The sequence below is a fragment of the Gopherus flavomarginatus genome, chromosome 12 (assembly GCF_025201925.1).
Source record: "Gopherus flavomarginatus isolate rGopFla2 chromosome 12, rGopFla2.mat.asm, whole genome shotgun sequence".
Taxonomy (NCBI): domain Eukaryota; kingdom Metazoa; phylum Chordata; order Testudines; family Testudinidae; genus Gopherus; species Gopherus flavomarginatus.
In genome coordinates, this window is record NC_066628.1 from 8,910,471 (window position 1) to 8,929,131 (window position 18,661).

Sequence of the window (18,661 nt, forward strand, 5' to 3'; positions counted from 1 at the left end):
AAATATTCTCATTCTAATAGTATTGTTAGTTGGTAAAAGTGCTCCTCCCCAGCCCAAGTTGCAACTTATCCCCCATCAATAAATGACCACGTGATTTTGAACTTTCAATCTATCACGTTTTGATTTTCCTCACTCGATCAAAAACTTACTCGAACCTGTATTGGTCTCGGACACTTCTAAGCTTTATGACTTTGCAGTCTAAAGGTTACAGCCCAGCTCATTCAAAACGCCAGCTAAGAGCTGGAAAGATTTTAGGTTTAAACTTTGTGAAACACCAAACACAGAAGGGAAAGTAACAATCCTACTCATTCCCCACCCCCATCCCTGCCCCATTCCAGCTGCCCCAATCTCTTCTAGTCATTTTTTCTCCCTGGGCCAATACTGAGCCCATAATCACTGCGTGGACTGGGTCTGCTGGGGGAAATATGAGCCAGGGATCCTAGTTTGGGTTTTGCCTGACTCTGGGGAGATGCATATCAGCTCAGAGAGAAGGAACAATGAGGACTGCTCAGCACACAAAGCTGCACAGGCTCTTTGCTGCTGGAGCTCCCCGCAAATGGTTCCCACCAACACATTTGCCACCATAGCTCTAGGTTCTGACCTGGGTTGCACCATTGCTCCTTTGACCTCAGCAGTTAGTCAGTATTTGGGGCCTTGCTAGGTTCTTCCACTGGGAGGAGAAACTGATTATAGGAGTCAGGTTTTTCTTTGGTGCAAGCTTTATTATTTACAAAGAACATCCACATGTCTGTGTCCTGAACACGGTAGAAACTAATAGGAGCCAGCGGTTTCTTTACTCAGAACTCCACATTGGTCTTTCCAGGGAACTCTGTGCCTGAAGCAAGTCCTGTCTCACAGTTTCCTACCATGGTCACACTCACGACTGCCTCTCTTGGCTTTCTGTCTCTCATACACCAAGCTGCCAGCCAATCCCTCAGCCTATCTGTTTTCAGCTAGCACCAGGGAAACCCCTCTTAGGCCTTCTCTACACTTAACACTTAGATCAACCTGGTGATGTTATTCAGGGCTGTGAAACATTGTGTGCCCTGAGTGCCACAGCCAGATCGACCTAACTCCCCAATGTAGACAATGGAATTCTTCCAGTGACCTGGCTACAGTCTCTCAGAAACAGTAATGAACTAGAGCAATGGAAAAAACACTTCCGTCAATGCAGGATGCTTCTACACTATGGCACTTCAGCGACCCAGGTGTAACGTTGTAGCTCTGCTGTAGTAGTGACTATAGTGTAGATATACCATTATTCTTCCTGAGACCTGGTCCACACCTAGAACTTAGGTCAGCCTAGCTACATCGCTCAGAGCTGTGAAAACTATCAACCCTCTGTGATGTAGTTAGATCGATCTAACCCCTGATGTAGACGCAAGTAGGTCAAGGGAAGAATTCTTTGTTGCCCTAGCTACTGCCTCTCCTAAAGGTGGATTTATTGCATTGATGGTAAAACTCTGTTTATTGATGTAGGAAGTGTCTATGCTAGCAACTCATTTCTACTGGATATTGGGATGAATGCACACTCCCCAGTCCCTGGGTCTCCTTCTCCCAGGCTCCCAGCTGGTGCGGAGCTTCCAGCTTCTTCTTCTTTAGTTGGGGATTGTTCCTGCTTTGAGCAGGGGGTTGGACTAGATGACCTCTTGAGGTCCCTTCCAACCCTGATATTCTATCATTCTAAGAAAACACCAAATCCCAATTAATTAATTATGTGTCCCTACCACTCCACATATGCTTGTTCCCAGCCCCACATTAATTCTGCCCCCCAACCCCATATCACTTCTGCCCCCAGCCCCTCCAACAATTGCGACCCCACAGCGCCCACATCTGCCCCTCGGGGTCCCTTTTCCTGCACCCCCAGAAGTTCTTCCCCCTCCCCCTCTCCCTCTCCCTCCCTCGTGCTGCAGGGAGGGAGAGAGGGAGAGGAGCTTCCAGAGGTGATAGAGCTAAGAGACCAGAGGGTTGGGTAGAGAGGAGTCCTCCAGGCCATAGGGGCTAGGATTACTTGGCTAGAGAAACCCATTTTTCCATTCCCAGTGGGCTGTTCCCCACCATGTCTCAGTGACACTGTCTGACCCAGGATCCCCAGAGTCCTCCTGGCTCATAGAGGACAGCGGCAAACAGGCTGCACAATGCCTGGGGCAGTGATGAGATTCACTTCTCTACCTCGCTCACTCAATGCTCTCTATGGTTTGACAGTCCAGATGGTGCAGAGTTGAGACTGGAAACAACCTCCAGGGTCATGGAGACGGCATGATAGAAACTCCACAGGGAGAGGTCACAGAGACAAGGGTGTATGAGCTAGAGAGGCTGATCTCCGGGCTCCCAGAGAGCTAGTCCCCTGCCACTCCCCTGCATGTCTCAGGGACACAGGCTGAGCCGGGATCCCAGCCACACCCAGAGCCAGGGTCGGATTCTCCCCCCAGGGACGGAGCCCGGCGGGAAAGTGAAGATCGGGGCCTCGTCACCAGCATCGATAAATGTCACCTGCCCCCAGTCACAGTCCAGACAAACCCGGATCCTGCTGGGGACCCGTCTCAGGGGCAGGGGGGTCATAGGGGAAGTGAGAACCTGGAACTGACCCATCCATCGCTGCACAGCCCAGATCCCCCCCTCAGGGCTATAGCTGATCCCTCCTTTCCTCCCCACAGACTCTCTGGCCACCCCCACAGCCCAGCATTGCCCATCCTCCACCTCCACCTCCCAGCAATGTCTCCCTGAGGTGAATCCCTCACAGCCCAGCACATAGAAGTCAGTGTCAAATCTCTGAGGGTTGTCGGGCAGATCCTGCTGTGTGTCTCCATATCTCACACTTTTCCGATCCTCAGACAGGACGAGGCGGAGTTGAGCCGTGTCTGGATCCAGAGTCACATTAGCTGGGACAGAGAGAATCAGAGCGTTAGGGGAAGAACTCGGCCCTAGGGAAGGCTGGGACCATTTTTCAAACTACCCAGCAGCCCCGTCCTGGCTGGGACAGGCCTAGATCCCAGGGCGCTGCCTCTGTCCTGGGCACCTGGGACTGAGCAGAGATGTCATTGCAGTTACTCAGTGTGTTTCTCATTTGGTTCCAGAAGCTTCAGCTCCCTGCTCCCTTTGCTGCGGCTGCTCCATTCCCAGCAGCAGAGAAACAGCCAGGAAGGTATCAGAAGCTTTTACTGAGAAGGGACCAGAGGAGGCAGGTACCAGCTCTATACCCCAGAGGGAAGTTCTGTCCCCTAAAGGCAGCGTCTGCTCCCACACTGGAGAACAGAGGAAGGTGCAACACTGGGGAAAAGCTGCTTAAAACCAGAGAGTAGGAGGTGGTATTGGGTCGGGGAGCCCCATCCCCAGTCTAGAGAGAAGGGAGGAGCTGCCAGCATCAGAGGGAGAAAATCTCCCCAATCCACGAAGCAGTGAGCAGCTCTAATGGGAGAGTCCAGTCCTGCCCAAAGGAAAGGCAGGATGTTGGAGAAGAGTGATGGGGAGACCCCTGCACTGGGGTAAAGCAGAGGGATGTGTCAGCCCTCAGGGCAGAGAGCTCTGTTCGGGTGCTGCTCAATGAGTGTTTCTGTTCATTAGCCTGGCAATGAACTCAGCACTAAGGTTGATGTCAAGATTGTTTGTGTGATGTCAGCTTGGGATCTCCCCAGGAGTTCCAGACCCTTGGTAGAAGTTGGGGGTAGGGCAGGAGGTCCCACCACCGGTGACCCCACCCACTGCATGGCCCTTCCCCCTCCTCCTCTTCCTGCCGAGCCCCTGACCCCTGGCCAGACAGGGAGCCTTGGCTGCTGGGGAGAGCCCCTGACCCACCACCTGCCCTTGTTGGATACCTGGGGGGCCTGAGAGCAGCCCCCAGCCCATGTCCCCGCTCCCCGGAGTGCGCCACTCAGGGCAGGTGGAGGGTGCAGGGCTCCCTAGTGCTGCCCCGGCTCCCTGGGTGGGAGTCCTGCTCTGGCTTCTGGCCTGGCCAGGGGCCAGGGCCTCGGGGGAAGTGGAGTGGGGTGAGGCCACTGAGAGGGACCAGCACCAGGAAGAGGCTGCAATCTCACCCTGTCTGTGTGCTCCTAGTGGTTGCCCACTTTTTCTCTTCAGTGCAGACGGCAGGGTGTCTGGAGTGGGAAAGGGTAAGAGACGTGAGATTTCAGGCTTTCATATTTATAACAACATTGCAACTCTGAACTCATAGACCTGTGTTGTCGTCATGACACAGAAACAGACAGAGACACACTCAGGTATTTAATGTAAAAAGGTCTAAAACCTATTTCCTCTCTCATTCAGGCATCTCCTAGCAATAGAACCAATTCCCTTGCAGCCGCACAACCATCCCAGGACAGACAATCTTTAAGTGAGATTTACTTTTCCCCTCATCATCTCCTCCCACCCTTCAGACTCCAGTTGGTTTCTCTCACTTCTTGCATTCTGTCATAACCTAGACCCAGATCATGCAAAGACTTTGGCATAAAAGTAACTTTACCCACTTGGGTCTCTTTGATACTAATGGGATGTAGAGAGTTTGCAAAATCCTGGCTCTGTTTGTAAGCTGTTGGGGCTGTTTGCACTGACTGACTTGGCTTTGGCCTGGTGAGCAGTTTGCTTGACATAAGAGAAATGTTGCCTTAAGTGACCTTAAGTATCAGAGGGGTAGCCGTGTTAGTCTGGATCTGTAAAAGCAGCAAAGAATCCTGTGGCACCTTATAGACTAACAGACGTTTTGGAGCATGAGCTTTCGCGGGTGAATATCCACTTCGTCAGATGCATGTAGTGGAAATTTCCAGGGGCAGGTATATATATGCAAGCAAGCTAGAGATAACGAGGTTAGTTCAATCAGGGAGGATGAGGCCCTGTTCTAGCAGTTGAGGTGTGAAAACCAAGGGAGGAGACCTTGTTATTAAGTGATTGTTCATAAGTTGTTAAGTCGGACAACGAGATGTTTTGACCACACAATGTGCTTAAAGACACCAGACACGCAAAATGTGCTGTCAAGGAGCAGTTACCAAAGTCCAAAAAATCCCATGTGGAGAAAAGGGTCAAAGTGACCTGTGCACATCAGTGTGTAATGATTGGTAATGAATGAATCAGAAACGAGAATAACTTGAAAATAGCTTGGACAGCAAAAGCCCTGCCAGTTAGAAAGTTTATGCATGTGTAGTGTGTGAGTTATACAAGATACTAACAATGCATAACACACAAAGGTGATTGGAAAAGAACTAATAAATATATAACCTGAATATGTTTAATATGTCAGACATTGTAAGGGGTAGTCAGAGCATCATAGGAGAAATGCATCATGCCCCACCTGTGCCCCAGGAGAAGGTAGCTGGGCAGTATTTCTTTCAGTATGTCTGTCATTTCTTACTTTAACAGTAATTGTAATGGCAAGACATGCTTCTGGAACAAATAAGGGGTTGAATTAATCAATCTAAGGGTATGTCTACATCTACAATTTTGCAGCGCTGGTTGTTACAGCTGTATTAGTACAGCTGTATAGGGCCAGCGCTGCAGAGTGGCCACACTTACAGCAACCAGCGCTGCAAGTGGTGTTAGATGTGGCCACACTGCAGCGCTGTTGGGCGGCTTCAAGGGGGGTTCGGGGAATGCGAGAGCAAACCGGGAAAGGAGACCAGCTTCGCCGCGGTTTGCTCTCGCGTTCCCCGAACCACCCTGCAAACCGCAGGGAAGGAGACCTGCTTGCTCGGGGGTTCGGGGAACGCGAGAGCAAACCGGGAAAGGAGACCAGCTTCGCCGCGGTTTGCTCTCGCGTTCCCGGAACCACCCAGCAAACCGTAGGGAAGGAGACCTGCTTGCTCGGGGGTTCGGGGAACGCGAGAGCAAACCGGGAAAGGAGACCAGCTTCGCCGCGGTTTGCTCTCGCGTTCCCGGAACCCCCCTGCAAACCGCAGGGAAGGAGACCTACTTGCTCGGGGGTTCGGGGAACGCGAGAGCAAACCGGGAAAGGAGACCAGCTTCGCCGCGGTTTGCTCTCGCGTTCCCGGAACCACCCAGCAAACCGCAGGGAAGGAGACCTGCTTGCTCGGGTTCGGGGAACGCGAGAGCAAACTGGGGAAGGAGACCAGCTTGATTACCAGAGGCTTCCTCAGGTATGCTGGGATACCTGCTTATTCCACGGAGGTCAAGAAATGCGCTGGTAAGTGTCTATACTTGATTACCAGCGCTGGATCACCAGCGCTGGATCCTCTACACCCGAGACAAAACGGGAGTACGGCCAGCGCTGCAAACAGGGAGTTGCAGCGCTGGTGGTGCCCTGCAGATGTGTACACCTCCTAAGTTGCAGCGCTGTAACCCCCTCACCAGCGCTGCAACTTTGTGATATAGACAAGCCCTGAGTGACTTGCACCCTAAGCGCGTGGCATTCTCATGCAACAGTTAAATAGAAGCATAATCTAATTATGAACCAACTGACCAGAGCCATTCTCTTCCCACAGTCTCAGACATTGATCCCAGTTTCCCCTCCTAGATCCCTTCTAGGTACCTTTGAACTTCCTCAAAGCCTCCAGTAGCACAATAGTTTTCTGGGAGAAACCATTGACTCGCTCTTCCAGCTCAGCAGAAATCCCTTCTGGCTGCTGGACCTTCCCCTTCTCACACCTGGAGAGAAACAATTTCACATGATTATATTTCATTTAGTGACTTATAAGTTGTTCCTAGGGAGTCGCTGCTCTAATGGGCCTGGAGTTAGAATTCCTCTACCTCTCCCAGCCTCAGAGCAGATGTGACACAACCCAGGGCAGTGCAACCTTCCCCCCAAAGATTCCATGAATGTTCTTCAACTCTGGCCTGGAGAGACCAGCTCTGGAGATAAAAGGAGAATTGAGTCTCCATGGCCAATTCACTCCTAGGCCTTCTTGCTCGGAAGGACAGGAGGTTCCCAGGTGAAGTGCTGTAGAAATCTGCCCTCTAGGAACTAGACTGAGACACCAACTCCCCCCTCCCCAACTCATTTCACACAGGTCTCCAAACAGTCCTTAGGTGGGACAGACTCCTGACCACTGCTGCCCTGGGCTGAATGGCAACCAGGGCCCCAGCAGTGACAGGCCCATATTCCATCCTCACTATCCTGAGGCAGCCTGTCCCCCAGGGAGGTGACATCTCTGGGAAATATTTTAGGTCAGTCCTTCCCACTGAATGGATAAATCCAGAGTCTTCTGTGCAAAGGTGAGAACCTCAGGATGAAGTTGACCAGAGAGATTTGTATCCAGAATGTGACCTTCCCCACACATTTTGCTGTAGAGCCCTGGGGAGATGTGGTGCTAACATCACCACCAAGCTCTTTCCCAGCATTGTGAAGTGTGAGGGGGAAAGAGAGAACCACATACCTGCTTAAGGTGCTTCTGACATCCTAGAGGGGAGAGAGAGAGAGAGAGAAAAAAGAATCTCAGCCTTGGTCTACACTAGGGGGCTGGGAATCAATCTAAGTTACGCAACTTCAGCTATGTGAATAACATAGCTGAAGTCGATGTACTTAGATCGACTTACCGTGGTGTCTTCACCACGGTGAGACGACTGCTGCCGTTCCCCTGTTGACTCTGCCTGTGGCGCTCACAGCAGTGGAGTACAGGAGTTGATGGGACACTACTCGGGGGTTGATTTATTGCGTCTTCACTAGACACAATAAATTGATCCCCGCTGGATCAATGGCTGCCCACTGATTGGGGAGATAGTGAAGACATACTCTCGGTCCCATCTGATGCACACAGGGGATCCCAGGGAAGGGTTTTGGCAAATATGGGGAAGAGAGGCCCTGCCCTGGCTCCAGGGCCATGGATTCCCTGAGCAAATGGGGAGGGATCCCTCAGTGGTTTAAGCACTAGCCTACTAAACCCAGGGTTATGATTTCAGTCCTTGAGGGGGCCATTTGGGGATTGGTCCTGCTTTGAGCAGGGGGTTGGACTAGATGATCTCTTGAGGTCCCTTCCAACTCTATGTTTCTAATGGGGCTTTTCCATCTGTAATATCTCTGTGTCTGTAGTGCTCCAAAGAACAATAGTCATTTGCATGTCAGCAATGCACATCCAGTTACATTGAGATCTCTGATTGGGCCATTGATAGGAAGGGGAGCTGGCTGCTGATGGGTGCTAAGGATTTACTAATTTTTTTCCGTGGCTGCTCTAGCCCTTAAGCCACCGTGAAGTCGGCGCCTCTGTTTCTCCCTCAGTCTCACCTTCAGGAATTCACTTCCTGGTTTCTGACATTTCCCCTCCATTTCACTGATCAGCTCACTGAGACGGGAAATCTGCTCGGAGAGTTTACTGACATTTTCATTCTGGATCCTCACAATCTCCTCGTCCAGCTTCTCCAGCTGGGCCAGCAGGAGTCGCTCTTGTTCCTCCAGGAACTGCCGCAGTTCCTGAAATTCAGACACAATCTTCTGCCTCTCGGTTTGTGTTTGTTTCTGTATGAAAATATGGAAAGGGCTGGTCAGGGACATGAATGGCACCTGGGGTCCTTTCATGGAGAGCTGAATGTGCAGGAGGGAGAACTTCATTGAAACTCCTAAGATTTCTGACATTTGACTCTACCCTAGGGAGAGGATTCTCTCACACCTTGCCCTTCAGCCTCTATATCTCTGAAAGGGAGGTTTCCATGTCTCTCATGTTATTCATATTATGTTATTCATGGTCTCTGGGAATTCAGCCCCAGAGCAGCAGGAGGCAGGATCCAGCACCACACTGACAGAGACAATGGGGGAGAAAAAAGAATCAAACATGTTAATGCACGAAATGACCAGAGACAGTGGACAGCACCGCACAGGTGACAATCAGTTCACTTGGGGAGGATTTCTGGGAAAGCCACAAGAGCTAGACATTAACTCATCAACCGAAATGGAAGCTTAGGGCTTCTCTGCACATGAATCTAACCCACTGATCATGTCTACTTTCACCAAGGCCACACAGGAGTCTGCCTCCAAACAGACGTCCCATTGCCAGTCCCTGTGGGTTAATAACAACAGGCACCTACCAGATACTCCTGGCATTTCCCCTTTTCAGTCACTTTAAATCCCAGCAGCTTTTCTCTCTCTTCTCTCAGAGCCTTCAAATAGGCCTGAATTTTTTCCTGAAGAAACAGAAAGGGTTCGGAAGTTTCATTTTGAGGGTTGAGAGGAGTGTGGAGTGTTTTTTCACCCAAACCCTGAGTGTTTTTTCACCCAAACCCAAGATGACTGTTGGTTCTAATTGCTTTGTGACATCAGGGCCACCAAGGAGATGAAACCTTATCAATGCAGACTGGGAGTGTGTCATATTCCGATTCGTTACCAATTCAGGTTCAGTCTTTTCAGTAATTAGACAGAGATCTCAATTATAACTAAGCTTTGTTGGTATTTGTGAATTGATTAGTGGTACAGCGCATAACAGGACACTGGAGTCATATGGGGGTGAATCAATAAACCTGTCTTTGAGAAGGTTTAATGAATAAATCCCAGAAGCCACCAGGGTTTCAATATGGGCTGGGATTTTAGCCCTGAAGCCCTGGGGACTGCACTGGTTGGGCAGAGCTGGTCTAAGCACCAGGGCAAACCCCATGAGATGTCGGGAGGCCATTCGTCTGGTTGGAAGCTGCGCAGTCCCAGTTTTGTGGAGCACTGTCCCTGTCCGGTAGGAACCCAGCACTGGACGTGGGTTTGTCCGGTGAAAAAGAGCGAGGAGGAGACCAAGGATGCAGGAAGATACCAGTGAGGGTGGGGGCAGGGGTGCGAGTGGCACTTCCATGCAGAATGATGCAGATGGGGGCGCATTGACAAAGGTGGTGGTGGGCCCATGCAGGCTGAGCGATTCACATGCGGGAGGGCCCATGCAGGCAGGTGTGGAGATGTCCTATGTTCTGGGGATGCTTCAGTGGCCACCCTAATTGGAGAGGCAGATTTGTATAAAGAACAGTTGGGGTTTGCCCCAGTGCTGCCCTAAACCCTTTCAGTGGCAATGCACTCTGGGTAGGTCCCCACTGTCCCATTCCCTAGTAGAGATCCTGGAAGCAGTGCATTCTGGGAGATTTCTAAAGGCTGCCTGGTGGGACTAACAGAACAGCTCTGGCTAGTCCCTGCCCACATACACAACAGAACAGGTCAGACTGACACCCGTCAGCTCCAGCCTGGGGTTAGTTTTGCTACAATCCAGTCTAATCCCAGTGGTACTTGGCATGGATCTGCGCTGTCTGGAGCCCTTTTGTGTGTGGACTCAAGGTGCTTGGGGTCCACACAGTGTTTAGCCCCATGACCTCCTCTAGTGCAGGACGGCAGCATCTGAGTTTAACCTCTCATGGAGAAACACGGGAGTTCAGAATCCCAGTGAGAAACCTCGTCTCCCTGCTGGGCCTCGGGCCTTTAGCAAGGAGTCTTTTCCTCCTACTGTCCACACTTCTTCACTGCTCAGTGCTGCTGAGGGGGGCAGAGTAGCCTAGTGGTTAGGGCACTGGGCTTGGCCTTGGAAAAGTGGGGGTTTATACCCAGCTCTGCCATTGACCTGCTGAGTGACCTTGGACAAGTCACTTTCCCTCTTTGTGCCTCAGTTTCCCCTCCCACCTTTTGTCTCTCTTGTCCAGTTAGACTGTAAATCGCTCAGGGCAGGGATTGCCCCTCACTGGGTTTTGCACAGGGCCCCCTGCAATCGAGGTCAGATCTCAACTGGGGGCTGTAAGGGCTGCTGGGATGCAAATAACAATAATAAACACTGTGATCCAATCAGTAAACACAGCCACAGCTTGTAACTCCCCCTTCTCCAGTCTGAAGGCAGCGCTCCCATAGACTGGCCTGCAGCTCTTGTGAATCAAACCTCACTGGGCATTTAATAACTTCCCGTCTGCAGAGAATTCTCTTAGTTCACTGGTGGGAGCTGGGTTTGAAAAGGATTCAGCTGCTCAGAGAAAACTTTCCCACATCAGACAATTTTAAAAACTTCATCTCTTGTCATTCTTGCCAGGCTGGAGTATCATTAATTTCTACAGCATCTTTCATGCAATAAAGGCTACACACAGCTGAATGACACAGTTACACCTATCTTGGGCAACTTGTGATGCCATTAACCTGTAATTCAAATCCAAAGTTATTACCCATTAGACTGGACAGCAACTCTGTACCTTGTACTCCTGGGCAGCTTCCTGTAAGGGAACCACCGTGTGAGCGCGGTGAGCCCGGGACTCTCTGCAGATCACACAGATGGGGCTTTGATCCTCTTCACAGAACAGTTTCAGAGCCTCCTGGTGTTCCCCACACACCCCGTCCCCTCCTGCTCCCTTTGCTGCCTGTAAACTCAGCCGTTTTACTATTTCTACAACATTTGCCAGCTGCCTGTTGGGCCTGAGGTTTCTCTGCTGCACAGTTTCTCTGCACTGAGGGCAGGAGATGTCTGTATCGGATCCCTCCCAGCACTGGCTGATGCAGGCTCGGCAGAAATTGTGCCCACACTCCAGAGTGACAGGTTCTGTGAAATACTCCAGACAGACGGGACATGTCGCTTCCTCCTGGAGACTTTCCACCGGGTTCTCTGCAGCCATGACTCCCTCTGGGCAGTTTGTAACAATCTTTGTTTCAAATTCTTGAATTCACACTATGCCCCGCCTGCAGCAGCAAGGGGGTGTTTCCCTTCCTGGAACTGACTCATGCTGTTTGCTGAATTGGAAGGGGCCCACTGGTAACATTACAGCCCTGGAGGCTTTGTTGAAAAATATACCACTAGGGCTCTGGTGCTGCAATCAGCCCCTGTGCTGGTGGGGAGGGTCACTGGGGCTGGACATCAGCATCCCCCTGTCAGGATGAGCCTGCAGGAGCAGGGTCTGTGTGTCTAAGGAGCGATAGTCAGACATGGCAGGATATTTTTTTAATAATATATAATTTTGACAGAGGTTTATTTTAAGCAATTTTTATATTTATTGATTTAAACTTTCACAGTTGCACAAAAATCTGGGTTTCAGCATTTCATTCCAATTGTTACCAATTTAAATTTTCACGGCTGTGGGAAATTATGGGGGGATCAGGCAATAGTTTGGTCAGACATTAACTATTTAATGACACTGGGCACTGAGAGTCAAAAAGTTGAAGCTTTTGAACTGTTAAAATTGTCTGTGAGCAGGTAAATCTCCCCCAGCAGCTCCCTCAGGGCAATAACTCAATTCCTCACCCCCCACCACACGGACAGAGGCTGAGAGTCCATCTGATGGCGGCTCAGGGGCCAGGTTGGAATGTGCTGGGATCTCAGCCTGGTTCCTAGTGGGGCAGGTGACCCCGTCTCACACAACCACAGCCAGCAAGGCCTGCACCAATTTTCTCCCTTTTTGTCAGTCCCAGCACAGCGACCAGGGACTCAGTAGTCCCTGGAGACCAAGCTCCTGCCCACCAGGTGAGGGCTGGGGCCCAATAGCCAAGGGCAGCGGAAGTGATATTAATTTTAATTTATGTTTATCCCACACCATGTACCCTTCAGGTCCCTAGTATGAGCTCCCCTCACTCCCGCTGCCCTTGGCTATTGGGCCCCAGCCCTCACCTAGTGGACAGGAGCTTGGTCTCTGGGGACTACTGAGTCCCTGGTCGCTCTGCTGGGATTGACAAAAAGGGAGAAAATCGGTGCAGGCCTTGCTGGGTGTGGTTGTGTGAGACGGGGTCACCTGCCCCACTAGGGACCGGGCTGAGATCCCAGCACATTCCAACCTGGCCCCTGAGCCGCCATCAAATGGACTGTCAGCTTCTGTCCGGGTGTTGGTGGGGGAAGGACTTGGGTTATTGCCCTGGGGAAGCTGCTGGGGGGAGATTTACCTGCTCACAGACAATTTTAACAGTTCTAAAGCTTTAACTTTTTGAATCTAAACTGAGACGCCTCAGGTCACTTCCCAGTGTGGCTGCAGGAGAGGATCTGGGGACAGATTGAGGAGGCCTGGGGGACTCTGGGAAGCAGCTACCTGGGACAAGGAGAGGGAATTCAGCTGTGGTGGGGGAATCGTGCTGCGCAGAGATGCTGCTGCGGATGCAGCTAGTTTGTTGCAGCAGTTTTAACAACGTGGTTAATAGATGTTGCAGCTCAGCTTAGTGAAGTGCGCAATGCACGGCTTGAGATTTGCCGTCATCATTCAAACACCTTTCCCCTGCTGCTGTTTCAGCTACCTGGGTCTTCACTCAGCATTTCAGAGCAGAGCAGATTCAATGCTCTAGGTGCAGGGTTACAGACAAAGATGGGAGTGGTACCTATAATATCCTGTAATTTATCTCCACTGGCTGTTAGACGTACCATGTCTTGCTGGGTACTTAGTCCCCTTTGTTCTCCCTTTTAAACTTCCAACTTCAAGAAATCAAAGTTCACGCGCAGCCTCCCCTAGATCATGAGACTGGCCCCCAAATCACGACATTTTAAAAAATGGTATTGTTTTTAGGTCAGTCTCTTGATGTTTGAACTCTCCCGGCCCCTCCCCAGGGTGTGTGCACGTGACAATGAGTGTGGCCCACTCTCCCACATGTACTGGATAAGGTGGTGTTGACCCCTGGTGCAGGAGCTCTTCCTCACATCCACCCCATCTCCTGCCCGGCAATTAATCCTGTCCCCTAGTCCCTCAACAGTTCTGTCTGCACCAAACCCTATCAGTTCAGCCACCCTCAGTTCAGTTTCCCAGCCCCCATCATCACCACTCCCTGAGTTCAGCCTCCCTCCCCCATTGACTCCCCTGCTGCCCTCAGCTCACCCTCCCAGCACTGCCCCATCTGCTCAGAACCCACCATCAATACAGCCCCACCTGCCCCTACTCTCCTCACTTTGGCCCCTCAGGCTATAGTTCAGCCCTCCCAGCCTCACCTCTGCTCCTCTTAGAGTTCCTCACCCTCCTCAAGCCTGGCGGGGGCTGCAGTGGGGTCCCCCTCCCACTTCTCAGGCTGGCAGTGAAGAGTTTGCAATGCCTCGTGGGGGCAGGTTCATCATCACATGATACAGGTATCTCAATCCCATCATTCCATGGGGATCCTACTGGGTTTCCATATGCTTTTCAACTGCCCTGGTAACCTGTGAGCCAGCCGTGTGGGTCAGAAAGCAGGATCCCGCACTGCTCTTCAGCACTGTGTGGTGTGTTAGGAACACAAGGCTACAACAGGAGCTTGGGGGCGGCAGATGGGCTATTTACCATCCTGACCCCAGCCCCCTCATTATAGAAGCAGCATGTCTGCAGCTGCACACAGGGGAAACTATTTGCCTCCTTTGCCCCTTGCTCTGCCTGCTACAGCTCTTTGAGTTTTATAGGGCACTGCTGTGTGTCCCTACCAGGGCCGGCTCTAGGTTTTTTGCCTTCCCAAGCAAAAACATTTTTTGCTGCCCCCCACCTTCCCCACTCCCTGCCACCCCAGCCCTGGGCTCTCTCTCCCCCCGCCCCCACTCGCATGCCCTGCCACCCCAGCCCTGTGCTCCCCCGCCCAAACGTGACCTCATTCACCACAGCAATCCCCATTTACACTTGCAGTGGGAATCAAACAGTTTCTCCTACTTTTATTTCACTTTAGTACAAATCTCACCCCTCCTATTCCCCGCAACCCCATCTTTAGTGCTCCAAATGCACATGGAAGCCACAGAGACTAACCCTCAAACCTTGGACCCAGACCAATGGGGCTCTAGTAAAGAGGGTTCAGGCAGAGGAGTGGGTGTGGGGGTGCTAGGGGCTCTACACTGGCAGAGAAGCAGAGTGTGATGTACTCGTGGAGGAGGGTGGAGGAGGAGAAAGGGTATCAGGAGGGTTGTGGGAGAAGAGGTGCAGGGAAAGGGGGAGGTGCAGGAGGACAGGGCTGGGGGAGGGTACAAGGGGAGAGGTGCGGGTGAAGGGAGAGTACAGGGGAAACGGGTGCAGAGAAGGAGAGATGGGGGGAGGTACAAATGGAGGGGCTGCGAGCGGGATGGGGGGTGCAAGGGCTGAGAGGGGCAGGCGCTGACAGCTGCTTCCCCAGCCCCGTGCAGGCAGAGCCGAGAGGACAGACACTGATCTCCAGGTGCCCGAGCCACGGGGGTCCCTCGGCAAGGCAGTATCCGCTGCCCCACTCGGAGCTGGGCTCTGCCTCTCCCCACCTAGGGCAGGCAGCAGGGGGGCTGAGGCGGTGGTGGTGCGCGGCAGGCTGGGTCCAGAGGCAGGAGTGGGCAGCTCCCTGGCAGCTCGGGCTGCCAAGCCACTCGCCCTGTCAGCGTGAGCCGGGATCCACGCCCCCTGCCCAGCCTGTCGGCACCCTGCACAGCCCACTCGGGCGGGGAAATGCGGCGCCGACCTGAGGAGACTCAGAGCAGAGCAGCAGCGGCAGCAGGACCCTCCCTGCATCCCAGGCCCTGCTTCCCTCCCTCCCCGGCTCCTCACACCCAGGCTGGACTGCAGTTCAGGCTGCCCTGCCGCTGGGGAGCCAGAGCATCATCCCCCAGAGCTGAGCCCCTCTCGCAGCTGCAGTCCAGGCCCAGCTCCCGGGCATGATGCTCAGGGCAGTATGAACTGCAGTCCAGCCTGTGCAACTCAGGCTGCCATGAGCGCCTTCTAGTGACTGACGCCAGAATGGCAGTGTCAGTTCCATCTCAGCGTGAAAGCCTCAGCTGACAGGGAACATCTTGGTTCAGGGCCGGCTCCCGGCTTTTTGTGCTCCAAGCAAAAAAAAGCGGGGAGGGGGCTAGAGTGCCACCCCTTGGAAAGTGCCGCCCCAAGCACGTGCTTGGAGTAGAGCCAGCCCTGGTCCCTACCATCGCTCTTCCCCTCTGTGCCCCAAGCAAGGTCCTGCAGCTGGATTGGAGCTGTCCCAGCACAGCCTCCTCTCCCCACAGATTTAGGAGATCCACCACCTCCCTTATATTCCAGGCAGGAGCCTGTTTGCTGCGTGGAGCCGGCATGCTCAGCTGGGCAGTTGCTATGCGAGCTCTCTGCACTGAGCACACAGGAAGAGCAAGTTCAAAGCTTCCCAGAGGAAGGGGAGGGACTTTCACCTGTGTACCTGGCTGCAGGGCAGCGAATTCAAAATGGTGATCAGAGCAGTCACGGTGGGCTCCGTGGGACACCTTCTGGAGGCTGTTTAGGGACATGTAAGAAATGCAGTGTTTACACTGACACTGCATCGCTCTAAACTTGTTGCCCTAAGCTCCACACCTCTTATCGTGGGGGGTTTATTACTCGGGTGTAGCATGAGAGTTGAAGGTATCTAAAAGGGTGTCATCAGGAGGAGGGAGAAAACTTGTTCACCTTAGCCTCCAATGATAGAACAAGAAGCAATGGACTTAAACTGCAGCAAGGGAGATTCAGGTTGGACATTAGGAAAAAGTTCCTAACTGTCAGGGTAGTTAAACACTGGAATAGATTGCCTAGGGAAGTTGTGGAATCTCCATCTCTGGAGATATTTAAGAGTAGGTTAGATAAATATCTATTAGGGATGGTCTAGACAGTATTTGGTCCTGCCATGAGGGCAGGGGACTGGACTCGATGACCTCTCGAGGTCCCTTTCAGTCCTAGAGTCTATGAGTCTATGAAGTGGCAGGAGGAGCATTGCAGCATGTACAGCTCCATAGTTAGGTCAGCGTAAGCTGCCTTATGTGGATAAAACCGTGTAGTGCAGATATGGTCTCAGAAAGACCAGGTTCTGGTGAACAGCCATGGGGCAGCAAGACATAGCTCTGCAGGCCCAAACAAACTTGTCAAGGCCAATCTGCAAACTGGAGTTTCCTGGGCTCATCTTCCTGGCCCCACCTCCCCTCCTTTCCCTGTTCGACTTACATCTGACCTAGTTCTCTCTGGATCCCTTTGGAAAAGCACCTGAGAAAGATTCAGCCATCTGTGACAGAGCTTCCCGGTGTGCAACCTGGAACTGGGGTACCGCCGAGCCTTCTGTCCCACCAGCCTGGGCTCCCTGTCACACTGTGATGCTGTGACAAACTACAAACCTCTGGTAGGTGCTGCACTTACACAACCATCCACAGGCAGGGACACATCCAGCTGAGTTACATGAATGTTTGTCCCGGCCACTTATGAAACAATAAAAGGGAGGCGCCAGCCAATTCCCCTCAGTTCCTCAGCCTTACACCCCACAGCTGTATCATCTTGCCCCGGTCAGAAGCCTGACCAGTGTAAGTTATTACCCAGTCCACCCCTCCCTCAATGTGGAGAGGACGTGCACCATCCTTTGTAACTGAGCTGAGAATTCCCAAGCACTTCAAGCAAAACACACTGTTTTAGGTAAAATATAAAATGGGTTTATTAACTACAGATTGATTTAAAGTGGTTATAAGTAATAAGCATAGAGATCAAGTTGGTTACCTAAGAAATAAAATAAATTCACAGTCTGAGTTTATAAACTAGATAGGATTTGAATCGAGCAATGTCCCACCCCAATAGATGGTATAGTTCCTCAATACACAGGCTGGACCCCCTCCCTAGTTCAAAGTCTTTGTCCTCCAGATATGTTCCCAGGTATTGTGTTGTGGAGGGAGTGAGGATCAGTGATGATGTCGCGTCCCCCTTTTATAGTTTCTTCTGGCTTACTGGAAAGCTCTTTTGCTGTGCGTGGGTCAAGCAGCCTCCACTGTCTACATGCTCCCTCTGAGAAAAGTCTCCACTGCATACGGTTCCTGGGATGGTCATTGAGAATGTGGATTTCCCTTAATGGGCCATCAGCACGTCTAGCTACTCCACTGTTGTATCTGGAAGGCTGTTTGTGAGTATTCCCAACCTCACAACATATTTCAGTAACACACTCCTAGCAATACTTCATAACTTTACCTAAAATGATAATGTTAGGTAATAAAGCAAGTCCTCACTCACCTCTCCAGCACCCGAGTTCGTGCGGAGTTGGTATGGGGCACACAATTCTGTCAGAGACCAGACACCAATGCGTTGATCAACGGGCTCACACTATCCTTAGCTCTAAAAAGCTTTAGATTAAGTGTGGCCCCTTTATTAGGGGTGAGCATCAATATTTATACACAGAAGTAAACAAAGTGATTAACAAAAGATAATGGTCATGCATAATCAATCAATATTTTACAGGAAAAGCAAGTTTAACAAGTAAATGCATAGAGATAAAGGCTAATGGCTACTTAATAAAGGGGGTGTCATGAGTAGTTTGCAGGTCAGTGCTTTGTTCGATAAAGGGTTCAGAAAGGATTATGCAGAGACGGCCAGTCTGGGTGTGTTTTGGCTCCCCAAAGTTCACCAAAAGTTTAGACCCAACATTCCTCCATTTGTAGCTTTGAGATAACTATTAATCAAAAAGCTACACCCTATTTCGAGATCTCAAGGGCCACCCAATTCGAAGAGAGTAAGGCTTTTAGCTGAAGTGGGAAAAGAATAAACTGACTTACATGAGTTTATGAGGGAGGGGACACACTGAATACAGCAACACAGTATTATAAGGACTACTATGGCCCCAACAACACCAACCAAGAGTTTTTTTAACCCACCCAAATCCGGGCAGCCAATTTCATAAGGCTCCCCACCAATCATAAGGTGGCTGGCCAGAGGAGTAGTTTTTAGCCATTTCCCTTAGGTGTTTGGTACGTTGAAAAGTGTCAGAGTAGGTGTCATTTACAAAAACACAGCATTCTTCATAAGCAGAAAATAAACTAAAAAAGCATAAAAAAACATACAGTTGTGAGAATAAAGGGTCCTCTCATTTTTTTCGAGTCAATTTAAGTCTAATGTCTGAGAGAGGTAAGCTGGTCCACTGGTCGAAGGCAGTGTCCTC

At 51.3% G+C, this 18,661-nt stretch overlaps 1 protein-coding gene across 1 annotated transcript in view; it reads right to left on the reverse strand.

The window, feature by feature from the left end:
- Nucleotides 1-429: 429 nt before the first annotated feature.
- LOC127033147 (uncharacterized) overlaps nucleotides 430-18,661 on the reverse strand; it is a 51,500-nt gene continuing 33,268 nt past the window's right edge. Inside the window, exons 17-23 of the mRNA XM_050920952.1 lie at nucleotides 11,074-11,535; nucleotides 8,962-9,057; nucleotides 8,165-8,395; nucleotides 7,320-7,342; nucleotides 6,476-6,591; nucleotides 4,035-4,094; nucleotides 430-2,882 (exon numbers count right to left, since the gene is read on the reverse strand). Of these exons, the coding sequence (XP_050776909.1) occupies nucleotides 2,368-2,882; nucleotides 4,035-4,094; nucleotides 6,476-6,591; nucleotides 7,320-7,342; nucleotides 8,165-8,395; nucleotides 8,962-9,057; nucleotides 11,074-11,535 (1,503 nt within the window). The 3' untranslated portion in view covers nucleotides 430-2,367. The remainder of the gene's footprint in view (nucleotides 2,883-4,034; nucleotides 4,095-6,475; nucleotides 6,592-7,319; nucleotides 7,343-8,164; nucleotides 8,396-8,961; nucleotides 9,058-11,073; nucleotides 11,536-18,661) is intronic.